At 41.5% G+C, this 19,319-nt stretch overlaps 1 protein-coding gene across 1 annotated transcript in view; it reads left to right on the plus strand.

The window, feature by feature from the left end:
* EFCAB6 (EF-hand calcium binding domain 6) overlaps positions 1-2,327 on the plus strand; it is an 85,685-nt gene extending 83,358 nt beyond the window's left edge. Inside the window, exon 26 of the mRNA XM_067294703.1 lies at positions 1,351-2,327. Within this exon, the coding sequence (XP_067150804.1) occupies positions 1,351-1,500 (150 nt within the window). The 3' untranslated portion in view covers positions 1,501-2,327. The remainder of the gene's footprint in view (positions 1-1,350) is intronic.
* Positions 2,328-19,319: the final 16,992 nt, after the last annotated feature.

Genomic DNA, 19,319 nt, shown 5'->3' on the forward strand with positions numbered 1-19,319 from the left:
AGCAAGATGTATCAAGGTGGTTATATCAACCTTATGCCTGAGGCTCCAGGTCTATCATTGCAGCTTCCTGAGTGCTTAGGTACTGCCTCAGCAGACCTGGCTCAAGGGAGCAGGAGTGAAGATCAGGCCCATTGCATTTTCTTTTCAATTGCCATGTTTCTCTTTACCATTTCCAGGTAAAGCAATGTCAATGACTTTGAAATCAAGCTTCCTAACACGATTTAAGCAAAGCACACACACAGAAAAACCAGCCAACCAAATAACCTCCACATGTATCTAGATCAAGAAGCAATCCCTGATTCCAGAATACTACAAAGGTGTTTATTTGCTGTTTGACAAGATAGCAAATGATTTGTAGGGGATATGGATCCCTTTATCTCCTAAGTAACTTAATGTACTGAAACAAGAAAGTTAACGCTCTCCTACTTTCAGTAACACTAGTATCATGGCTGTATTATCCACAAGGGGTCCCTAAGGTAGTTTCAGGTGCAGAGTTAACAGGGAAAGGTGGAAACTAATCTGAGTTTGCTAGAAAACCAATGACAAGTGGCACAGCACTCAAGGACGCATAGTCAGTGGCTGATGTAGCTTTTGGGTCTTAAGTTCCCAAGTGCATAGTGATCCTCAGAAATTAACACATTATTTACCTTTCGTGTCAGAGCATTGGTGGCTGGACATTTAAACCTATTTAAGTGCTGCAAAATGCACAGGGTGGAATTTTTGAAAGATGCAGGTGTCTAACTTGGCTTTTAGCATCTGCTGAACCAGATGCTCCCTGGTCAGGTTGGTTCTCATGGAAGATTTCAGAAAGAGTGCTTGTAGGCTGAGCATTTGTCTCAGGAGAAGTAAAAGCCCAGAGTGCCTCATGGGCGTTATTACATACATACAGGTTTGCACAATTTGAGGGACTGGATTATTCCCTCTGTTACTCTGGATGCAAGAAATGCAGATCTTTCAAGGAGGGTAGAAAGGAAGATTATTCTGTCTCTTGGTCCCATCTCCTAATAGTAGAAAACCTTTTAAATATGTACTTTTTGTAAATCAACTTCAAGACATATGGGTGCTACCCATTTCCAAAGTGCTTTCTCACCCAAGTGCTGTTTGAGCAAGTGGGCAAAAGCCTTGTATATGCAGGTATTTAGGAATGCATCCCATGGAGTCAATATCGGCATTGGAAAACTAAGAGATAACAGGGAGGGTTTGATTTTCAAATATTCTGAGAAACCTAAGACTGAGTAGAGCTGAATCACCAAGCTCTTTTGTAAAGAAATTTTAGTGAGATAAACTGTTTTTTTCCTTTTTGCTAATCCAAAGCACTGAAATAAATTTTATTGTTTCTGTCTTTTGCAGGTTCTTCATGAGTGCAGCATTATCCTAACTGAAGAAGAGTTATTTAACATCTTGGAATATTATGATAAAACTCTGTCTTCAAAAATATCCTATAATGATTTTCTCCGGGCATTTTTACAGTACGATTTGGTCAAATGCAGGAAGCTGTAGATAAAGTAGATAAAGAGAGTGACAGATTTATAATTTCAGATTTCAAACTAATAAATTAATTGAGTATGGCTTTTTTGTGTCTGTTCATTAGAAACCTCAAAATACTTAACAATTCTGACAGAGTGATCCTGTGTTGTGGATTAAATCTACATAGTGAGGGAATTAATTTTGCATAATCCATTTATCAAAAAGGAAAAAGACAACAATTAACAATGTCAAAATAATGCTTCCTAAGACATATCCAAAAGCAATGCATTTAAGAAAGTTCTTTTTTAAAATTTTATGCATTTTATTAATTACACACTCTAACTTCAGTAAAAAGGTTTACAAGGCATACTATTCAATTTCCTCAATTGTAATTTTCCAAATGTATTACTTTTAACTTATTATCCTTCATTATTCAAAACATCATCCTGTTCACAATCCATCTTTTTCCTCTACTTGATCATGCAGTGCCATGTTTGTATTGCCAATGACATTACATGTTAACATGGAATGGCCTTTGAAAATTGAGCAGATGCCAATTGTGCATGGACACACCACCTTTTTCTGTTAAAACTGTTCTTCTGCATCCTTCAGTACAGTTGAAAAAATAAGCTACTTTACTAATCAGCTTTGGCTTCTTAACTGCAGAGGTATATTCCCAGTGCCAGCCTTGAGGTTTGTTTTTTAAGGATAATACATATTTTTATTTAATAAGCAGTAAACTGCAAAGTAAAACCTCTGGTGAGATTCCCCCATTCAGAAAAGTTATGTTTGAATATCTTGTGAGATACTTTGATCTTGACAAGGAAATTAAAAGATAATTGTTTTGACTGTTGAACTGTTGTGATAATTAAAGGATATATGATCATTAGAGCCTGCTTCCTGGGATTATATCAGCACTTAAACACTTATCTTCTCTGAAGAATTGTTAGATAAATATATCACTTTCTGGTTCTTGAATTAGTTTTCATCAGTACAGTGGAAAGCCCCATCCTCATCATCTGTATATATTTGGTCTGTTTTGTTCTCCAAAGTAGCATATAAAGATAAGTCAACAAAAAAACAACCAAACAAAAAAAAATTTGGAGCAAGTTACAAATATGTATGTGTGTGTGTGTATATAAATGTATAGAAGTATATATTCATATACACACGCACACATGCACCCCATATAGAGAGGGATAACTTTTTAAAGTCATAATGGAATGGGAAAGGGCAAAGGAATGGAATCCTGGTTTTATTATTATTATTATTTCTGGTGAAGTTGTAAACCATTGCTATGATTCCCAAGGACATAAGTACACTTTAATACATACCTTTTTGAGAAAATACTTCATTGCATTTGGAACTTATCAGGAGATTTTTGTATGACTTTGAAAAAAAGGCATTGAAGAGGTTTCAGGTTAGACTTGAAGGCGTGCAGTTTGGATGGTCTGTATTTTGTTTCTGTTATAGCTTTTAGGACTCATGTAATTTATACTCTAGTATAAAACAAATGCATTTGGTAACAAAAATGCTTGGCTAGGCTTCATTTCCAAAATTGTTGGCTATCTGTAAATCTCTGAAATTGGTGCTTACATATTTGATCAACACAGAAAATTGCAACTACAGTTATTTAAGGATGTTCTCCCGTACTAAACCAATATACAGAAATTCCTAGTTCCATTAATAGAATGGTGTATTTTAAAAATATGCACGTTAGCACATGATTAAAAGGCCTGGGCTTGATTCAGTTGCCTGAATGTAAGCGACTGTGTTTGAATGAAGTAGATATTCTCACCTGCCTCTCCAGCTGCCTCTCCTGTAGGTCCTGAGTTAACATCGGCCAGCCCCATGGGGAGGTCTCTGGTGATCTAGGGCATCTCAAACTGCACTAGGTAAATATGTTTCAGCAACTGAGTTGAGCCCAAGAGGGGTTCAGGTTAGGCCCATTTAAGATCCCAATAATCTACTTTTTTTAAATTTTATTCTCAAAACTGCTGTGAAGCCTCAAATGGCTCTCTTCCTTAATGAGAACTTCTTTCCTTCCCCCTCCCATTTCTATTTTGGCAGAAGTGTGCCCATCCAGTGCAACAGGCCTGAATTAACCTCTGTTACTATTTCATACAGTTTACATACTGAATTAATCATTCATATTTATTAAAGAATTAATTGCTATTTGGAATACCTAAGATATAACACAAATATTACAATAATTATTTTAAAAATAGTGGATGTTACTATTCTGATCTAACTGAGGAGAAAAAATAAACTACTTAATGATTTGTTTTCTTTTTAACTCCTACAGCACCTGTTTGATGATTAGGTCCAATTTTAGATCAAATACACTAAGACTTCCATCGCTGCACTGCTTTACGGTATGTAGTGCAGTTACTGTGTTTCATGAAAAGATCCAGGCGTTGTGTCCCTTGTTCCACCATTTTCAAGATATCTGCTGTCCTCAGGAGAAGTGACATCATGAGGGGGTGTTTCTGGATTTCTTGACACATGATGCCAGAGGATTTTTCATTAGTTCGACTGGCAGGAGTATGAAATCCAACAGCTCCAAAGGGATTAAAGAACAATCTTTTCACTGTACAAACAAATCAAATCATGCTAGGTTTTTTAGTGAGTTCTTAAAGGCAGGGATGGCACTTGCCAACTGTTTATCCAACCTCAAAAACAAACTGAATTTCAACTGCCAGCATTTTGAAATAACCTAGGTAATTTTTCATATTAAAATTGCCAACTGCTAGATGCATAAACTTTGTAATAGAAAAGAGGGTTTTTTTGTAGCCGTTATCCATAAAGAATGGTCAGCCATCCAGGAATGACTGCCTGGCAGAGATTGTTTTCACTAAGAGGTAGATAATGTCAATGGAATTGAGCATTATCCCATGATAATGGTCTCCTGCTGCTCTATGTAAATGCTTGAGGCAGTTCTGAAAATAAAAACATCAGGGCAAAGCAAGAAATTTCATTTCTGAGCAGATGACACGGATCCTGTGCCTGCTACAGAAAGCTCACTATTTTCTGTCGTTGCAGGAGCTGCAGCAGCGGCACAAGGGCTTGGCCCAGCCGCCTCTGGAACTGCGGGGCTGTGGGACAAAAGGTGCTGCAGCCAGGCGAGCTAAGTCGGCTGCAGCATTATGCGATTCCTCACCCTACAGAGCCAAGATAAGGGCTGGAGGCTGTCTGTAGGTACAGTACTGAGCCTTAAGCTCTTAAGCAGGTTCTCTCACTTCCCTCCCAGACAATCCTAAAATGCATGCTAGGAAGGAAGGTATTTTCCTTACACGCACATGCTTGGGTGTAAAGTCCTAGCTACAACCAAGCCCTCACACTTGACTTGGCAATGTGCAGCCATCAAGCACCAGACTGGGCTAATCAAGCTTAATGCTGTTAGGCTCCTGCAGAGCATCAAGTGAGGTAAAACACACTCCTTAATCCTGCTTTAGCAGCCTTGCCAGGAAAGCCTAGGCAATGCAAGGTGAGAATCCATAGGAATTAACTCAGCTGTTCACAAAGCAACTTGTTCTCTGTGAGAGCATTTCCAGGTCCTACTACCCAACCTCAGCACTTCCCTACTGCTCTGTCCCCAGAACTGGCTCCATGGCTGTCTTTATGCTTCTCCTGAACTGGAAACAAAAGGTTTTTCTAAGGCTAAAGAAGCACTGTTCCTTCAGCAGTATTTTGGTGTCATTACAGGTTTTCATTTTCTTAATTCTAGAATACTGTAAGCTAAAGAAGGGCAACTGAAGTGACTAACAAATTCTGCTGCTGTACAGGAACCTCACATTACAGCCAAACCAACCATCCACCCACCAGACCCCTGTCATTGCCCCATCGACGTGTCCTTGTGCTCATTGCTAAGTCCCTCAATAGCACAGTTGCATGCCCACTGCTACGCAGCATGTGTAATGGGGGGCCTAGAAGGCAAAGGTGTCCTGCTAGCCACTTCCACTAAACATTTATGTACTTTGACTGTTCTGAAAACCATTATACAGACAGACACTTCCTCTAAGAAACCCTCAGGGGCTGAGGTAGCCCGGTGCTGGCCGCTGTGGCAGGGAGGAGCCCTCAGACCGCCAGCCTGCCTGGCGCAAGAGGCTCTCTGCAAGCACCAGCTGGCACAACCCTGCCAGAGTCCACACAGCTCAAAAGCTTGCACCAGCCAAGCACCTGAGGGTTTCCAGACAATTAAAATACAATATAGATATCCTTCACTACACAAAAAGTGAATTTTGTATATAATTAGACTACAAAGAGGAGATAATATCTTTCACTTAATTCTCTTCCTCCCCCACCTTCCCTCTCAGCTTTTTCCTCACTTCAAAGCTCCTATATCTGCAGACTTGCACCACTAACATGTGCTGCTCATTAGCTCATCCTCAAGCCCACCTGAGCTGCTTGGTCTCTTTAAACCTCCTGCCCAGAGGCCAACCTGTTGCTATTGCGAAGCAGTAGTGTTTAATTTGGGGTGTTGCTTTGCTGTCTGGGCAGGGGGCTGATTTAGGAGAGTGCTTTCTGAGCAGGGCAGAAATGTAAGGCAGAAAAGCTATTTGCTAGAAGCATGAGAAAGTAGGGAAAGGGAAATAGAAATTGAAATTAGTCAGCAAAGGGAAAGAAGAGGTTTGTAGTCTGCGCTAGCTATTTCTATTCTTGCGCTTGGCACAAAGCCTGCAAGACCAGAAATAAACCTCTCTGTGCTCAAAGGGTGAAGAGAGGGAAGGGCAGAGGAAGGACTGAAACTAGGCAAAGGGGCAGAAGAGAGAGGGAAGAGATTCATAGGATCTGTGCTGGCTATCTTCTACATCAGGGTCTGTCATAAAGCCTGCAAGACCAGAAATAGAGCATATTTAGAAAAAAAAAAAAAAAACCTTCTGGTTCAGAACACAGTAATTTCATTTGTTTGATTAAGGCATTACTGTGTGAAGTATCTATATCTAGATGCAATTACTGTTTTTATTCAGATGATATAGAGCAGGTCATGAGCAGTAAGAATGCTCCAAACATGGCAAAAAGAAAATCAAATAAAAAAGTCTATTTTCTAAAAAAAAAAAAAAAAAAAAAAAACCTCTCTTTTTGAATTTTTCTGTACTAAAGGCTGTCATGCAATGGAAAAAGTATTATTATGCTGTGAAAAGAGACATAAAAAGAATTTTGTATTATATCAATACTTAAAATATGCAAATATGATATCTTTACAACGCCCCAAAATTATGCTTGGCATGAATTCTTAGCAGCAATACAAATATCATCATCTTCAAATAAGCAAGTATAACATGCTGCTTGAATAGCTGTAAAAACAACCACATCACAGCTCTGGGAGCATCCAGATTTCATCTTTGATGTAGATAGATTTTTAATAGGAAAGGGAAGAAAGTTGTCTTGAACATCAACTTGTGTTGGGATGATCCTTAGTGGAACAACTGTGTATTTAACATGGAAGGGAGACCTGCTGGTGTGCGTATACAGAGTCCTTGTCATCATAAAAAGCTGGGTCTATTATTGCTCAGTAAGGGGGTATGTAGCTGATGGTTCAGCTAGGGGATGAGATCTAACTGCAGGGAGGAGCTTCTAGGCTGCTTGTTTTGGGGGGATTTTAGATACCCCCAAGGCAGAGCAAGCACTGCAACAGTTTGTGAGCCGCTGATGTGTGAGGACACTGTGCGGGCTCAGGTGCAGCCAGGCTGAGCACCGCAGCACAGCCTCCTCCTGCCACCTGCCCCAGCGGGGGGCACCCTTGCACAACAGGAAAAGTCAAAAATCTTGAAAGAATTCAAACTACATTTATTATGGTTAGCTTCAGATTTATCCCACCCCTCTCTGAGCACCCTTCCTTTCTGTCAGACTTGCTTTCTGGGAGCCGTGAGAGAAGAACAGGATTCTGGAAAGAGAAAAACTTTCACAAAAGTAAGTCACACACACACAGAGGGACCCATGTCTCTTGAGTTTACAAACCAAGCTGGCTAGTCCCTTGCAGACCTCTGCTTCTAAAGCCAGGTTTATAACTAGATCAACCAAGTCACTTCCAGCTTTGGCTTCATACCTAGCAAAAGCATTTTGGGGACTTAGTGCTGTAAATACCTACTGCATTGCAGGGTAAACATGCTCTCCCATCTGAATAGCTGCTGAAACCATTGCAACGGTAGATAGAAATTCATAAATGGAAGTCCTGCTTCTAAATGGGAACTGGTTGGCCTGGTCAGCTGGTCTTTGGGTTTTACAGCTGCAGTACTTGAACTGGGCATCTACGGGCACTTCTCCAGTCTCGGATCTGTACATAAAGGGTATGGGGTGAGCGCAGTCTTATGTGTCTGAAACGGTGAAATGCTGTTGTAATGTTCCTATTTCAGAAACATTTGTGATAAGATTTTAAAAGCAAGAAATGAAAAACACCTTTATGCTCTTTTTCACTGGCTGAGAAGTGAATACCAACAGCATTTCCTGTGATAAATGGTAACACTGCTCCTTTCGCCTCCCTGGGAAGGAGTTGCTGTGACATACACCAAGAACAGGAGCCATTTTTTGCCACCATATTTGCCAACTTCTTCCTTCAAATGACTCCTCCTAGCTTACATTACACCTCGGTAAATTTGAGTTGATATTAAAAAAGACTCCTAATTCTTTGATATTTACCACCAGCTGGTTGCTAGTCCATATTTCTTTCTGCTTTGAACTAGCATTTCCAGCACTGTCTTTTCTGTGCCCCACAACTGCTGGTGGCTCCCCCAGGCCTTAGATGTTGTCCTGTCAGCCCTGAGGCTACTTTCTGGCAGAAGTTTCATAATCAGCCCAACAGCTATGGGATTATCCACAGGCTGCAGTCCGGCACATTTGAGCCTTACTTTAACTAGTGTGTCGGTCTTTATCACTGCCCATAGACTGCCTGAGAATATAAAAAATAAAGAATGAAAAACAGTATAACGCAGAAGTTTCATTGTGCTGTAGATATCCTTTCTCATCTGTTTTCAATGTCAGTACATTTATAGAGCTTAATTCTGATTTCATTAAATCAACAATGTACTGTGACTACCCGGACTTCAGTGAATTTATTCCAGCCCGTCTGAGATGAGAATCAGACCTGCGTACCTTATTTCCTTTTCTGCTGCAATCAGTTTTTCAAAAAAGTAGCAGCTATTTCTGCTCATTCTAGAGCAAGTGTGGAAGTGGGGTTTTGCCTGAGGAACAATGCGTCTTTCTCTGTGCTCTATACAGAATTCCCATCTTGTGCATTAGAATAGATGTTGAAACAGTTCTAATTAACATTTTTAATTTGCATTTTAATTGCCTGCCAGGGTGTGAAATGACATGGCTGGGTAAAGGAACGTTTTTCTTCGTTGCAGTGGTTTGCATAGTCCCAGCAAGGGAATGGGGGTGGGAGCATTCTGGTCAGTGGTCAGTTTGCAGACTTCCCCGTAATTAAGCAAGGGCCTGATCCTCAGCCCAATAAATTAAGCTAAAAGGGTTCATGTGGGGTTTGTTTGTTTGTTTTTCTCATGAATGGGATTCCCATAATTAATTTTTGTTTGAAGGTAAACATCAGATCTTGATTTTAAAATTGCCAGTTGTAAAGAATCAACACAATCCTTGGAAGGTCATTCTAGTGATTAATTACTCTCTCTGTAAAGATAACATTATATACATACCTACATATAAATGTATTTTTTAAGATGATGTTATTTCAGCTCTGAATTTGTCTATGTGCAGCTTTTAGCTTGTGCACCCTGCAGTTATTTATAGTTTACAGTGAAATCATCCTGAATCTTTTCTTTTTTCAGCAAAACAAAATAAAGTTGCTAGATTTTCACCTTTTAAGGCAAATTTTTGAATCCTATACTCATTTTCTTGGGTCCTTGTGGTGTCACCTCCAACTTCTCAAAATCATTTTTGAATCAGAGAAGTCAGAAGGGAGATGTTTTCAAATTGCAGCCATACTACTGCCAAATTCAGAGGAAATACAGCTTCCTTATCCCTGCTTTGCCCATTCAACTGTTGCACTAGCTCTTCTGGCCATGGCCCCAGCTGGGAAGCTCAGACACGTTGTGCCATGCAAAGCCACCTCTAAGCCCTTTTTAGTGCCCTTCTTTCCAAGGCAGAGTCACTATGGCTCATATCCTTTGTGTCTAGAGATAGGACTTCAGATATGGTCATATTGAAATGTAGACTAATTTGTTGTGCCTCATTTTCTAAAAGAAAATCTAGATTGCAGAGTAGCTGTGCCTCTTCCTGTTCGGTATTTCCTCCCTTCTGATATTTGGGTTGTCTGCAAAGTGTTTCAGTAACACTTTTGGGGAGATGAGGGGTTTCCAGATCAAGAGCTAGCAGCTAAATCATGTCATGTCAGGAACCCATACCTGCAAACCCTACAAAACATATAGCCACTTAAAGATGATTCCTCATTTAATTACATCAGTTAGGTGATTTTTAATTCATTTAATGTGTGCCATGTTGAATTTATATCACTGCAGTTTCCTACTCAAAATACTGTGCAATGGTGCCAACTTATGTGCCTTACAGAAGTCTATTACCTTAACACTATTTCATTTGTCATCCAAACTTGTAATCTTATAAAAAGATATCAAATTAGTTTGAGACAATCCATTTTACTTAAACCCACCTTGATTAGCATTTAATTTTATTAGCCTCTTTTTATTCTTTATTACTCAAGTCTTGTACAATCAATCCCATCGCTACTTTTTTCTGAGGATCAAAGTCACGCTAACACTGACTCACTTTGGCCATCCTGTTTCCCTTTTTAAGATATTGGCACAATATGAGGTTTCTCTGGACTGCTGGGACTTCTCTCATGTCCTAATATGTCTGAAAAATCATTATTAGCAGTTTATGAAGCTCCTCAGCCAACTTCTTGGATAATCTCAGATGCAAAGTTGCTGATTTAAAATATTTGGTAATTGCTGTTTAATGTACTCTTTAAGGACTTATGGGCTGGAAAGTACTTGATCATCAACACTGTATAATGTCCCACTATCACCTGGCCATTTTGGCTGTACACAGCAAAAATATTTATTGTAAAATCCACCTTTTTAGTAATACTGATGATGAATCTCCTATTTCCATTTAATATCATCTTCTCTGCATTACCATTTCAAGGCATTGATACTCCTGTTTATTTTTGCATCCCTTGTCAATATTTAAGAAAAATTTTCCCTTTCATCAGTTTGCTAGACATCTTTTTTTAGGTCTGCTTTTCTTTCAAAATCAGGCTGGTTTTAGTTTTGTTTGGGTTTTAGGTTTCTCTCTTTTTTTTTTTTTTGAAAATCAGTTTGGCTCTTTTTCTGTATTCTGGGACTGTTCTTTGGCAAATTTTCCAAAATAGTTTGCAAATACCATCAGTGTTTCCTTGTTTAAATGTTTTTTCTCCCGATTCGTTAATTTTCAGTTTTGTGAAATTGTCCTTTTAAAACACAAAGAATTCTTCTATCATATCTCCTTATTTTATTTTCACATAGTAAATTTGACCAAAGCCATGATTGCTGATACCTAAGCTGCTTCAGTGTTTTAGTTCTGTGAACAAGTTCTCCTTATCCAAGATGAGACATAATGTAGATGATGTTCATCTTCAAAGTAGCATTTTTTGTTAGAAAATTGTCATCCAGGGATTGTAGAAATGTTGGCAGACTGGTATTTCCAATCTATACCATTTGGAATGAACTGCCTCATGATGAGTGTGGGGCATTTTGCAAACATTATTGATAAGTGCTTAGGTAGTAGTCATCCTCTAATCTAAATATGCTTTAAGGGTGCACAGTAAACCAACTAGTAAGCTACCATGAGCCTTACTTTTTAGGTCCAGTGGACCTATAAATATTCCAGTTGACTGACTTCATAGTTGCCAGTGGCACCATGTTATACTGTGAGCTAGTTTTATTTCCCTTTTTCCTAGTTGATCTTTTCTAAAGAGATTATAAACAACTTAATCATCATTCCTGTCATGTGTCATCTTATTAGGTTTCATTAATATCAGCTAGTTCAAATGCATGTTTCTAAACAAGCAATTTCTATTCCTTGCGTTTATTACCTGGGCTCTTTAATCTTGATATATAATCAATTTATGAATTTCTGCACAGCACAGTCTTTGTCTCTGTTATATGTTGCCAACACAAAGATTATGTATGATCTGAGGTTTTGTTGGTCCCTTCTTTCATACATTTTTGCTGTTAACTGATTCCCCTCCTTACAACTCCAGCCAGCCTGATTTTCCACAGAGGAAGAGCTCTTCCAAACTGTACAGCTTTTCTGGTGTCCTAAAAACCCAAATTCTTTAACTTATGCCTCTTACCTAAGCAACATTTTCACTTTCAGGTCCTTGTGTCTTCTGATTTCCTTCATTTATCTCCAAGAGGATAACTTGGATGTTCTTCTCCTTCAACTCCTTTTTGAGTAGCATTTTAATGAAGCTTCATGGTTGTCTTTTGAATTCGTGATCTTATCAGAGTCATCTTTTGGGATGTGACTCTCTGTGGCAGTTCATCACTCTGTTGCCAGGCGATCCCTTGGACAATGTTTTTCCTCCTCTTCTCCACAACAATGGGAGTTGATCTCCCTCCCTGATTCCATCTTTTTCTGTTTCTTTCTGGTATCTAGTGAGAGGATGCTTTCTGAATTTCACCGTCTCAGTACACTAAATTTCTTATGCTTGTATCATGGAAATAATAAAGACTGGGTACCATATTTACTTATCAAAGATAATCATCAGCTGAAGAACTTCTAAAGCAAAATCCTTCCCCAAAGAAAAAAATCTTTTTGCTTGCTATAGCTCTAGTTCCTGCAATTGGTGTCTCATATCCCAGCTAAACCTGAACCAAACTGCCACAGTTTGCAAATAAATACAAAACCAAACACTCTGAACATCTACATCTCTTACAGAAATAAAACCCCACTGACACAGGGATACTTATCTGTGCAATGCTGGGGAGTTGTTCTGCATTGAAGATCTATTCCTCTGAGAAGCTGACATGCCCCTTGGAAAACAGTAACAAAAATCAAGTGTAAGTGGACTGTAAATTCAGGTATAATGGGCAGAATCTTTCATCAAAACATGATCAGGGTATTTCTTCTAGAAAGGATGGTAATCTTTGCTTGGCCAGGTTAAATGATGTTGCAGCATGCCTATAGTCTCTCCTGAGTGCTTCAACTCAGCAAGAAAAAGTCACATTGTAGAAGTAAATATGGCTGCTCTTGAAAACACTCCTAAAAATTATTTTAAGCCTCAGGATGTAGTCATATTAGGATGCTTTTGGTCCAAATTTTGGAGTTAAATTCCAGCTTTGCTGAAGTCAGTGCTTTTACTTCCATTGACTTAAACAATGGAAGTAAATGAAAAAATGTTTTTTTCCAATACACATTTCTTCAGAGTAGATTCTGCTGCTGCTGCTTCCTGCTTTCTCATAATAACTAAAGTAAATCAAGTCATTGCACTGAAGTCGTCAGAGTTATGCTCCTAGAAGGAGAACAGCAGGCTCTAGCATTTTGCTGTGGGTCCTTCAGTGCATTAAGTTTATGTAGTTATTACTCATTTGGCGGCTCCTTACCAAGATATTTTCTCAACTAGTTGGAGAATTTCAATCGGACGTGACAAATGGGAAGAGGTTAAAAAAAATGTTTCTGCAAGCTGTGTGACATTTAGTGTCTGCCAGAGGAGGGAAAAACAAACTAAACTCCCAGTGAAAGATGGGTTGAACTCAGCTCCCTACCTATTTGGAGCGGCCACAACCTGCGGCCTTTCCGCCTGCACAGTGGCTTGCTTGGAGGTCACTTGCATAATCATGCAGGTGGCGAGGGGTTTGCTGGGGACAGGCAGCAGGGCGGGAAACACACTTTTCCTTTACAAGGAAGAGCGTTTTTCACCATGAGGGTGGTCAACACTGAAACAGGGCACCCAGAGAGGTTATGAAATCTCCGTCCTTGGAGATATTCAAAACTCAACTGGGCAAGTCCTGAGCAGCCTGCTCTAACTGGACTGACTTTGAGCAGGAGGTTGGACCAGGTACCCCCAGAGGTCCTGTCCAAACTGAACGACTCTGAAATTGGGCTTCATATATTTTGATTCTCACGGAATAGGTTAGTTTTCAGATACAGTGGACCTTGGGGTTGTGATACAATCTTGCACAGATTCAGCTCAGCTTCGCAGCCCTATAGGTATAAGCACCCTCTTCTTGTGGGAATAACTTTGTAGTCTTTAGGAGCTACATATGTAAGAAAGGAAAAGCCATTTAGGCAGGTACTGTGAAACTGCTCAGGAATCAACAGAAATAGCTGCCTTTCAAATCTAAAAGGAACTTTTTTAAGAATAAAAGCGTAGTCCTTTTTTCCTTATTCAAAAAAAGAACAACCACCACCTTCCTATTTTGACTCTATGTGTGGGCTGTGATTTTCTGATGAATTGAGTCAGAGAGTTTTCGACTAACACTGCACAATTATGGAACACAAACACTGTTAATAATGTGAATGTGGAGACTCTCAAGACAACAACGTTCTTGAACGGACACTATCCTTTTTAGCTCAGGAACAGAAATGGAGCCAATGGGGAGCAGGACACATCCCAGTCACTTCTGAGAAAACCTTTCAAGTCATTTGCTTCTCTATGTTTTGTTACTTTCCATCTCCTGGCTCTGAGTTGTTATTGTTGTTTTTAATAGATAATACCAGCTTCAACGTTTGGAGGAACTGTTCCTTTTCTGCCACTGTTGCCCTTTTTCTTTTCTTCCTTTAGCAAATGTTGATTTCCTGCAAGTTAAAAGGAGCTGGTTTAACAAAGCATGCACTGGATTCAGGAGTGCAGGGGGGCTTACTCGTGCTACTACTGCTCCAGGGTCTTGAGCTTGACTATTGGTGGAAGGATCTGCTTCTGCTTTTACAATAGTTTGCGTTTTCCCGCAGTTTGGTAGTTGCCTCCCCTTCCAGGAGAACAGCCAGCTGCACCGGGTGCCCCTCCAGTCTACTCAGCCTTGGCAGCTTGGCTGAAACAAAATTATGCTTTAGATTAAAATCTATATACTAAAAGTTCTTATACTTTCATTATAAGGGATAGCATATGCTCAGTAGCAGATGAATTAAGTGATTAAGAAACTCTCCACTTTTAACATAGACATCACAGTATTTTCAAGTTTATTGTAGTTTTGGAGAGTGCTTACTCATTGCAGCTATAATGTAACAAGCTGGACTAATGTTTAGTGCAACACCCTGCAGCAAATCGAAAGACAGTTGATGGAGTATTTTCATCATAGTTTGCTGAGTAGATTGTCTATGTTTTTATGATTTATTACTTCCTTGTTAATGCTTTCTTAGGTGTTTGGAGAAACAGTGAATCGATTGAAGAGTTTCCAGAACAGGGACTGCTAATTGTTTGAGTTGTGTTTACTGCTAGAGAGCTCCAGTTTTGACAAGTCTCTTGACCGTATGTTAATACATATGATTAATTATTGTTACGGGCATCCAGTGAACTGGATAGGTAACACTTCAGCACTATTATTTCTTTCTGAAAAAGCAATAAACATAATTATATATTGGCTGTATTGCCAGGATTGCAGGTGGGAAAAAAAGGTGCTCTTGAAGATGTTTTGGTGAAGTGTTGTTCCTCATCGCACCCGGCACAGAAACCAAAGGGCACCAGTTGAAAGGATGAGGAAGCAGGTTCAAAACAAGCAGCCGAAGAGCTGCAGCGTACGGCTCGCCAGTGAGCAGCCGGTGTCACTGTCAGAGAGCCGCAGAGAGAGCGCAACCCCACAGACAGGACGCAGGCAGGCCGGTGCTTATCTGAATGCCAAAGCTTCATGCAGTTTTGGAAACAGACCAGAGAAATTCCCAAGAGAAGCATTCCCTGTGGTTTATGACTGGCACAGACGCCTTGGCCAGCATGGGGAGTCCCTGGACCCTGCGGACCGGAGGCTGGGGCCGTCGCAGGGTGACCGTGAGGCACCCGGGGAGCTGAGCCCTGCTGCAGGATCCCTGCGGTAGTGCGTCGCGTGGATGCAGCAACACCCTGTCTATCTTAAATGAGGACAAGTGCCATCTGAGAAGGTTAACAAGCACTCTTCAGTGATTGCAAAAGAAGTAATTTGGCCTTTTCAACTACTCGCTAACTTTGAGAGGAAGCACGTGACGTGAAAGAGGGTTATTTAGCTCCATAATGCCATTGTCACAAAACATTACACATGATCTTGCTCCTGTCCTGCCGCTGGCTGCTTTCTCTCAGAGTCACTGGATCCTGGGCACATTTCATGGAGATGGTACCTCCAGCAAAGCAGCTGGAAATAACCCACAGAGCAACCCTGGCTCTTCTCAGAAGTAAGTGGTGCCTGATGTAAATTCTGACATTTCAAATGAATGAAATGAAGAAATACAATAATACTTAAGTGATTGTGCTCAATACACCTAGTGTCATTAAAATAAATATGTATTCTTTCAAGAAACCCAAACACGGGGAAAATTGCACGGTGGTGTGACAGCCGGGGTAACTTCACCAGTGAATGCAGGATGTCACAGTGACGGGAACACAGGCGGCGCAGCCCACGGCAGGAACAGGCGCATGAGCCAGGCGCTGCGGCCACATGGAGATGCTGGCTGGGTCCGGGGACGACTGGCATGGGGCTGGCACTAGGTGGCGGGTTGCCCACCCTGGGACTGCGCGCTTGTCTGGGAGAGCCAGAGGCCTTGCGCCAGCATCGTTCCCTTTTGGACCACATCACTGGCAAAAATTAATTTTCCTTGAGGTTGTACTTCATTTTCTTTGCTTATAAGGAAGGGGGAAGGCTTCATGTCATTCCCCAGAGAGACTAGAGAAGTGCTCTGCGGTTGCTGTTGAAGAGAAAGATTTTAATAAAGCTGTTATTGATGCTTTCTGCATGCAACTGCGACATTGGGCAGCGCGCAGGGCTTAATTTGGCCACGGGGTGATGCCAGGAGAGCTCTGCCAGGGATGAACCTTTGGTCCAACCTGCCAGGCCTCCTCGCTGTTGGGCAGCAAATGGGCGTTTGGCCTCCACCACGTTCCCTGCAGTTGTGTCTGTGGCAGGGCTGTGCTTGTGCGAGTCCCCACGCGAGCAGCACAATGTGGCTGAGACCAAACATGCGAAGCAGAATAGGCAGTGACAAAAGAAAAACAATTGGCAGCCAACACACGTCCTGGCTAAGCAGCTCTTGTTTCATTTTAAAATATCAGGTAACAGATGCAATCGGAATGGCTGTGCTAGACAAGAGTCTTATAAAACAGTAAAAACAATATAAATGTGGTTTTAATTGCCCACTCCATTTAAATTGCTTTATCCTGTGCAAATTCATTATTTCTGGAAAATTTGGCCCAAGCTGTTATAGTAGGTGGTAAAGTTTGCAAAAGTCTATGAAATTTTAGATTGTAGCAGCGGCAGCCTGCTGGGGGAGGTTATTGCACAGTGTAGGTTAGAGTATTGCTGTTTACGCGGATTCTTCAGTCAGCATGTTGGAGGCAAGGCGCAACACCAGGCATCTGGAAGGAGAAGCGCCACTGCAACCAAACAGGGACTTTTTTGTGTTCCTTGTGTCTGCAGGTGGAGAAATGGTGCCACTGACCTGGAATAGAAATGGAAACCAGCCAGGCAGCCACCAGGGTCAAGCTCTGCGTTTCCCATGAGCCGGGGCTGGGCTGGCAGCGTGGCAGGGAGGATCTGGGTGCTGGCTGGTCGCAAGGTGCTTTAATGGTACCTTTGCCTCTGCCAAGGCTTTGCTGGGTGTCATGGCCAGGCTGGTGGAGCAGCGCCTTCCTCCTTCTGTTTCTGCTGTTTAATGCCACCATAAGCCACTGCAGCGTGTTTAAACCAGCCAGCATTTTCCCATCTGGCCTTCCCCAAGCTGCTCATAGTAGCCACAAAGCAGAAGGCATTAAAAGAAAATGTAATGAGAGTGAGTGCAATGGCAAACCTGTCCGTGTCACTGTTTCCTACCTGTGTCCTCCACACAAGGCCCATGATTAGCCAGGCCCGTAACAGCATTACACAGCGGTGCTCGCACAGCACAAGCGGGGGAGAAGCGGACACATTACTTTGCTCGATCTCAGCAAGCCAACGACTGTTTCTCCAGTGACATATTGGAAGCAATTTATCAGCTAACCAGGCCTGGATTACACCGAATCAGCGCACATGGTACGAGCATGAGGGCATGTTACTCACCGGCCCAGTGACGGACAGTGAGGTTAATTGCTGTGCTCAGTTTTAGCCCATCATACTCGAAAGGGAGGAATGCGCTTCACTGTGTGTGTGGGGAAAAAAGCCAAATAGTTTCTGGAAAGAAAAGCATATTCCTTTAATCTGTTTGAAAGCTTTGGGTACATCAAAGTACTGGCAAGGAGAGATAGTGCTGATATAATTGGTGTGGACACTTGCAAAGGTTTCGATGAAGACCTTTGTGAAAGAGCTGTTCTTGGGAGGCCGAGCAGGTCACAGGTTACACACTAGCTGTGAAACAGAAAGCAAAAAGCAGGATGAGAAATGGTCCAACTTTGCACAACTATCAGTACCCTCCTGCTCAGCAACGTGCCCTGGGTCCAGCGCTGTTCAATGCACGCAGCCGAGGAGGCAACCCTGGATTCAAAAATCAAGACCAAAGAGAGGAGAATTGTGAAGGGGCTGCCAAAGCCAGGTGACTGGGTCAAGGCTGGGACGAAGAGACTATTCCCATGTGGACACGTCCCCAGCAGGGCACCGTGGGGTGATGGACATGATGCTCCTGACACAGATGGAAGTGGAGATCAGCTGTCGCCTCCCAAAGGTAAAAACTCAGCCGGGCCCACAGGCAGCTCAGCCCAGTCCTCCACTGAGTATTTCAGATATTTGTTATAATAACACGAAAAACTCCTACACAAATGAACAGAATGGGATAAAGATCAGGAGAGAAAGACGCAGAGAACGGTAGCCAAATGGTTTGATGTTAAGGAGCAAGGCAGTCCTCTTCAGGAATCACTTGTTCTCACTAACTCCCAATGGATATGTCAAAGAGAGAGGGAGGACGTGTTTCTGAGATGGGAAAGTAAAGAGTTAGAATTAGAGTATGGCTAGGCTTAAATTATTTTAATTTCTAGGGGAAGTGAGTAGAAAGTGACGCAACGGTAGTATAAAAAACAACAAATGGCACAAAGAAGGTACATACGAGTACTCCTGTTTACACTTTTCACATAAAAAGAGAACAAAGGGATAGTCAATAAAACCGAATGGCTGCGAACTGCCCTGGCTAAGCGAAATACTGTTGTTCTCATGTGCTGTGTGTAATTAGCCAGGGAACTCAGGGTACCAAAATATCTCTAACCTCAGCTGCAGAGAGAGTTTCAAGAAAGGGACAGTAATGCACCTGAAAGAAACCAATATCTACAGTTATATTTGCTATATATTAGGTACATTAGCAGGAAGCAATAATATGGTTGTTAGGAGAGAAAAATTCTCATGCAAATGTGAATAAATGGGAATGGGGCAAAAATCCCTCCTGGCTGGTTATTCCAGAAATCGCCTTCTTGGGAATTCCTTGCTCCTTCCTCTGAAGCTTTTATAGCGGCTATTGGCAGCAAGCAGAGCCCGCAGAAGCCAAATGCCTTTTTCTTACCCCCCACCTCATCCCCTGCCTTGCTCTGGCTGCCTCCTGTGACAACGCAGCTCCTTGCCCAGCTCTTGGCCAAGGGACATTTCCCATCCTCATCCATATGTGACTGAGAGAAGTAAAAATAATCCTGTCTTTCTCCATTGACATGCAGTGATGTCTCCCCTATTCCTCATTGAAAGGAACAGAAATTAATCTTGGAAACACTTCTGCCTGGCTCTGGGAAAGCAGTTACTCCCGGCGCACATCAGTGCACCTTGGGGAGTGCT

This window comes from Apteryx mantelli, chromosome 1 (assembly GCF_036417845.1).
Source record: "Apteryx mantelli isolate bAptMan1 chromosome 1, bAptMan1.hap1, whole genome shotgun sequence".
In the NCBI taxonomy this organism is placed as follows: Eukaryota; Metazoa; Chordata; class Aves; order Apterygiformes; family Apterygidae; genus Apteryx; species Apteryx mantelli.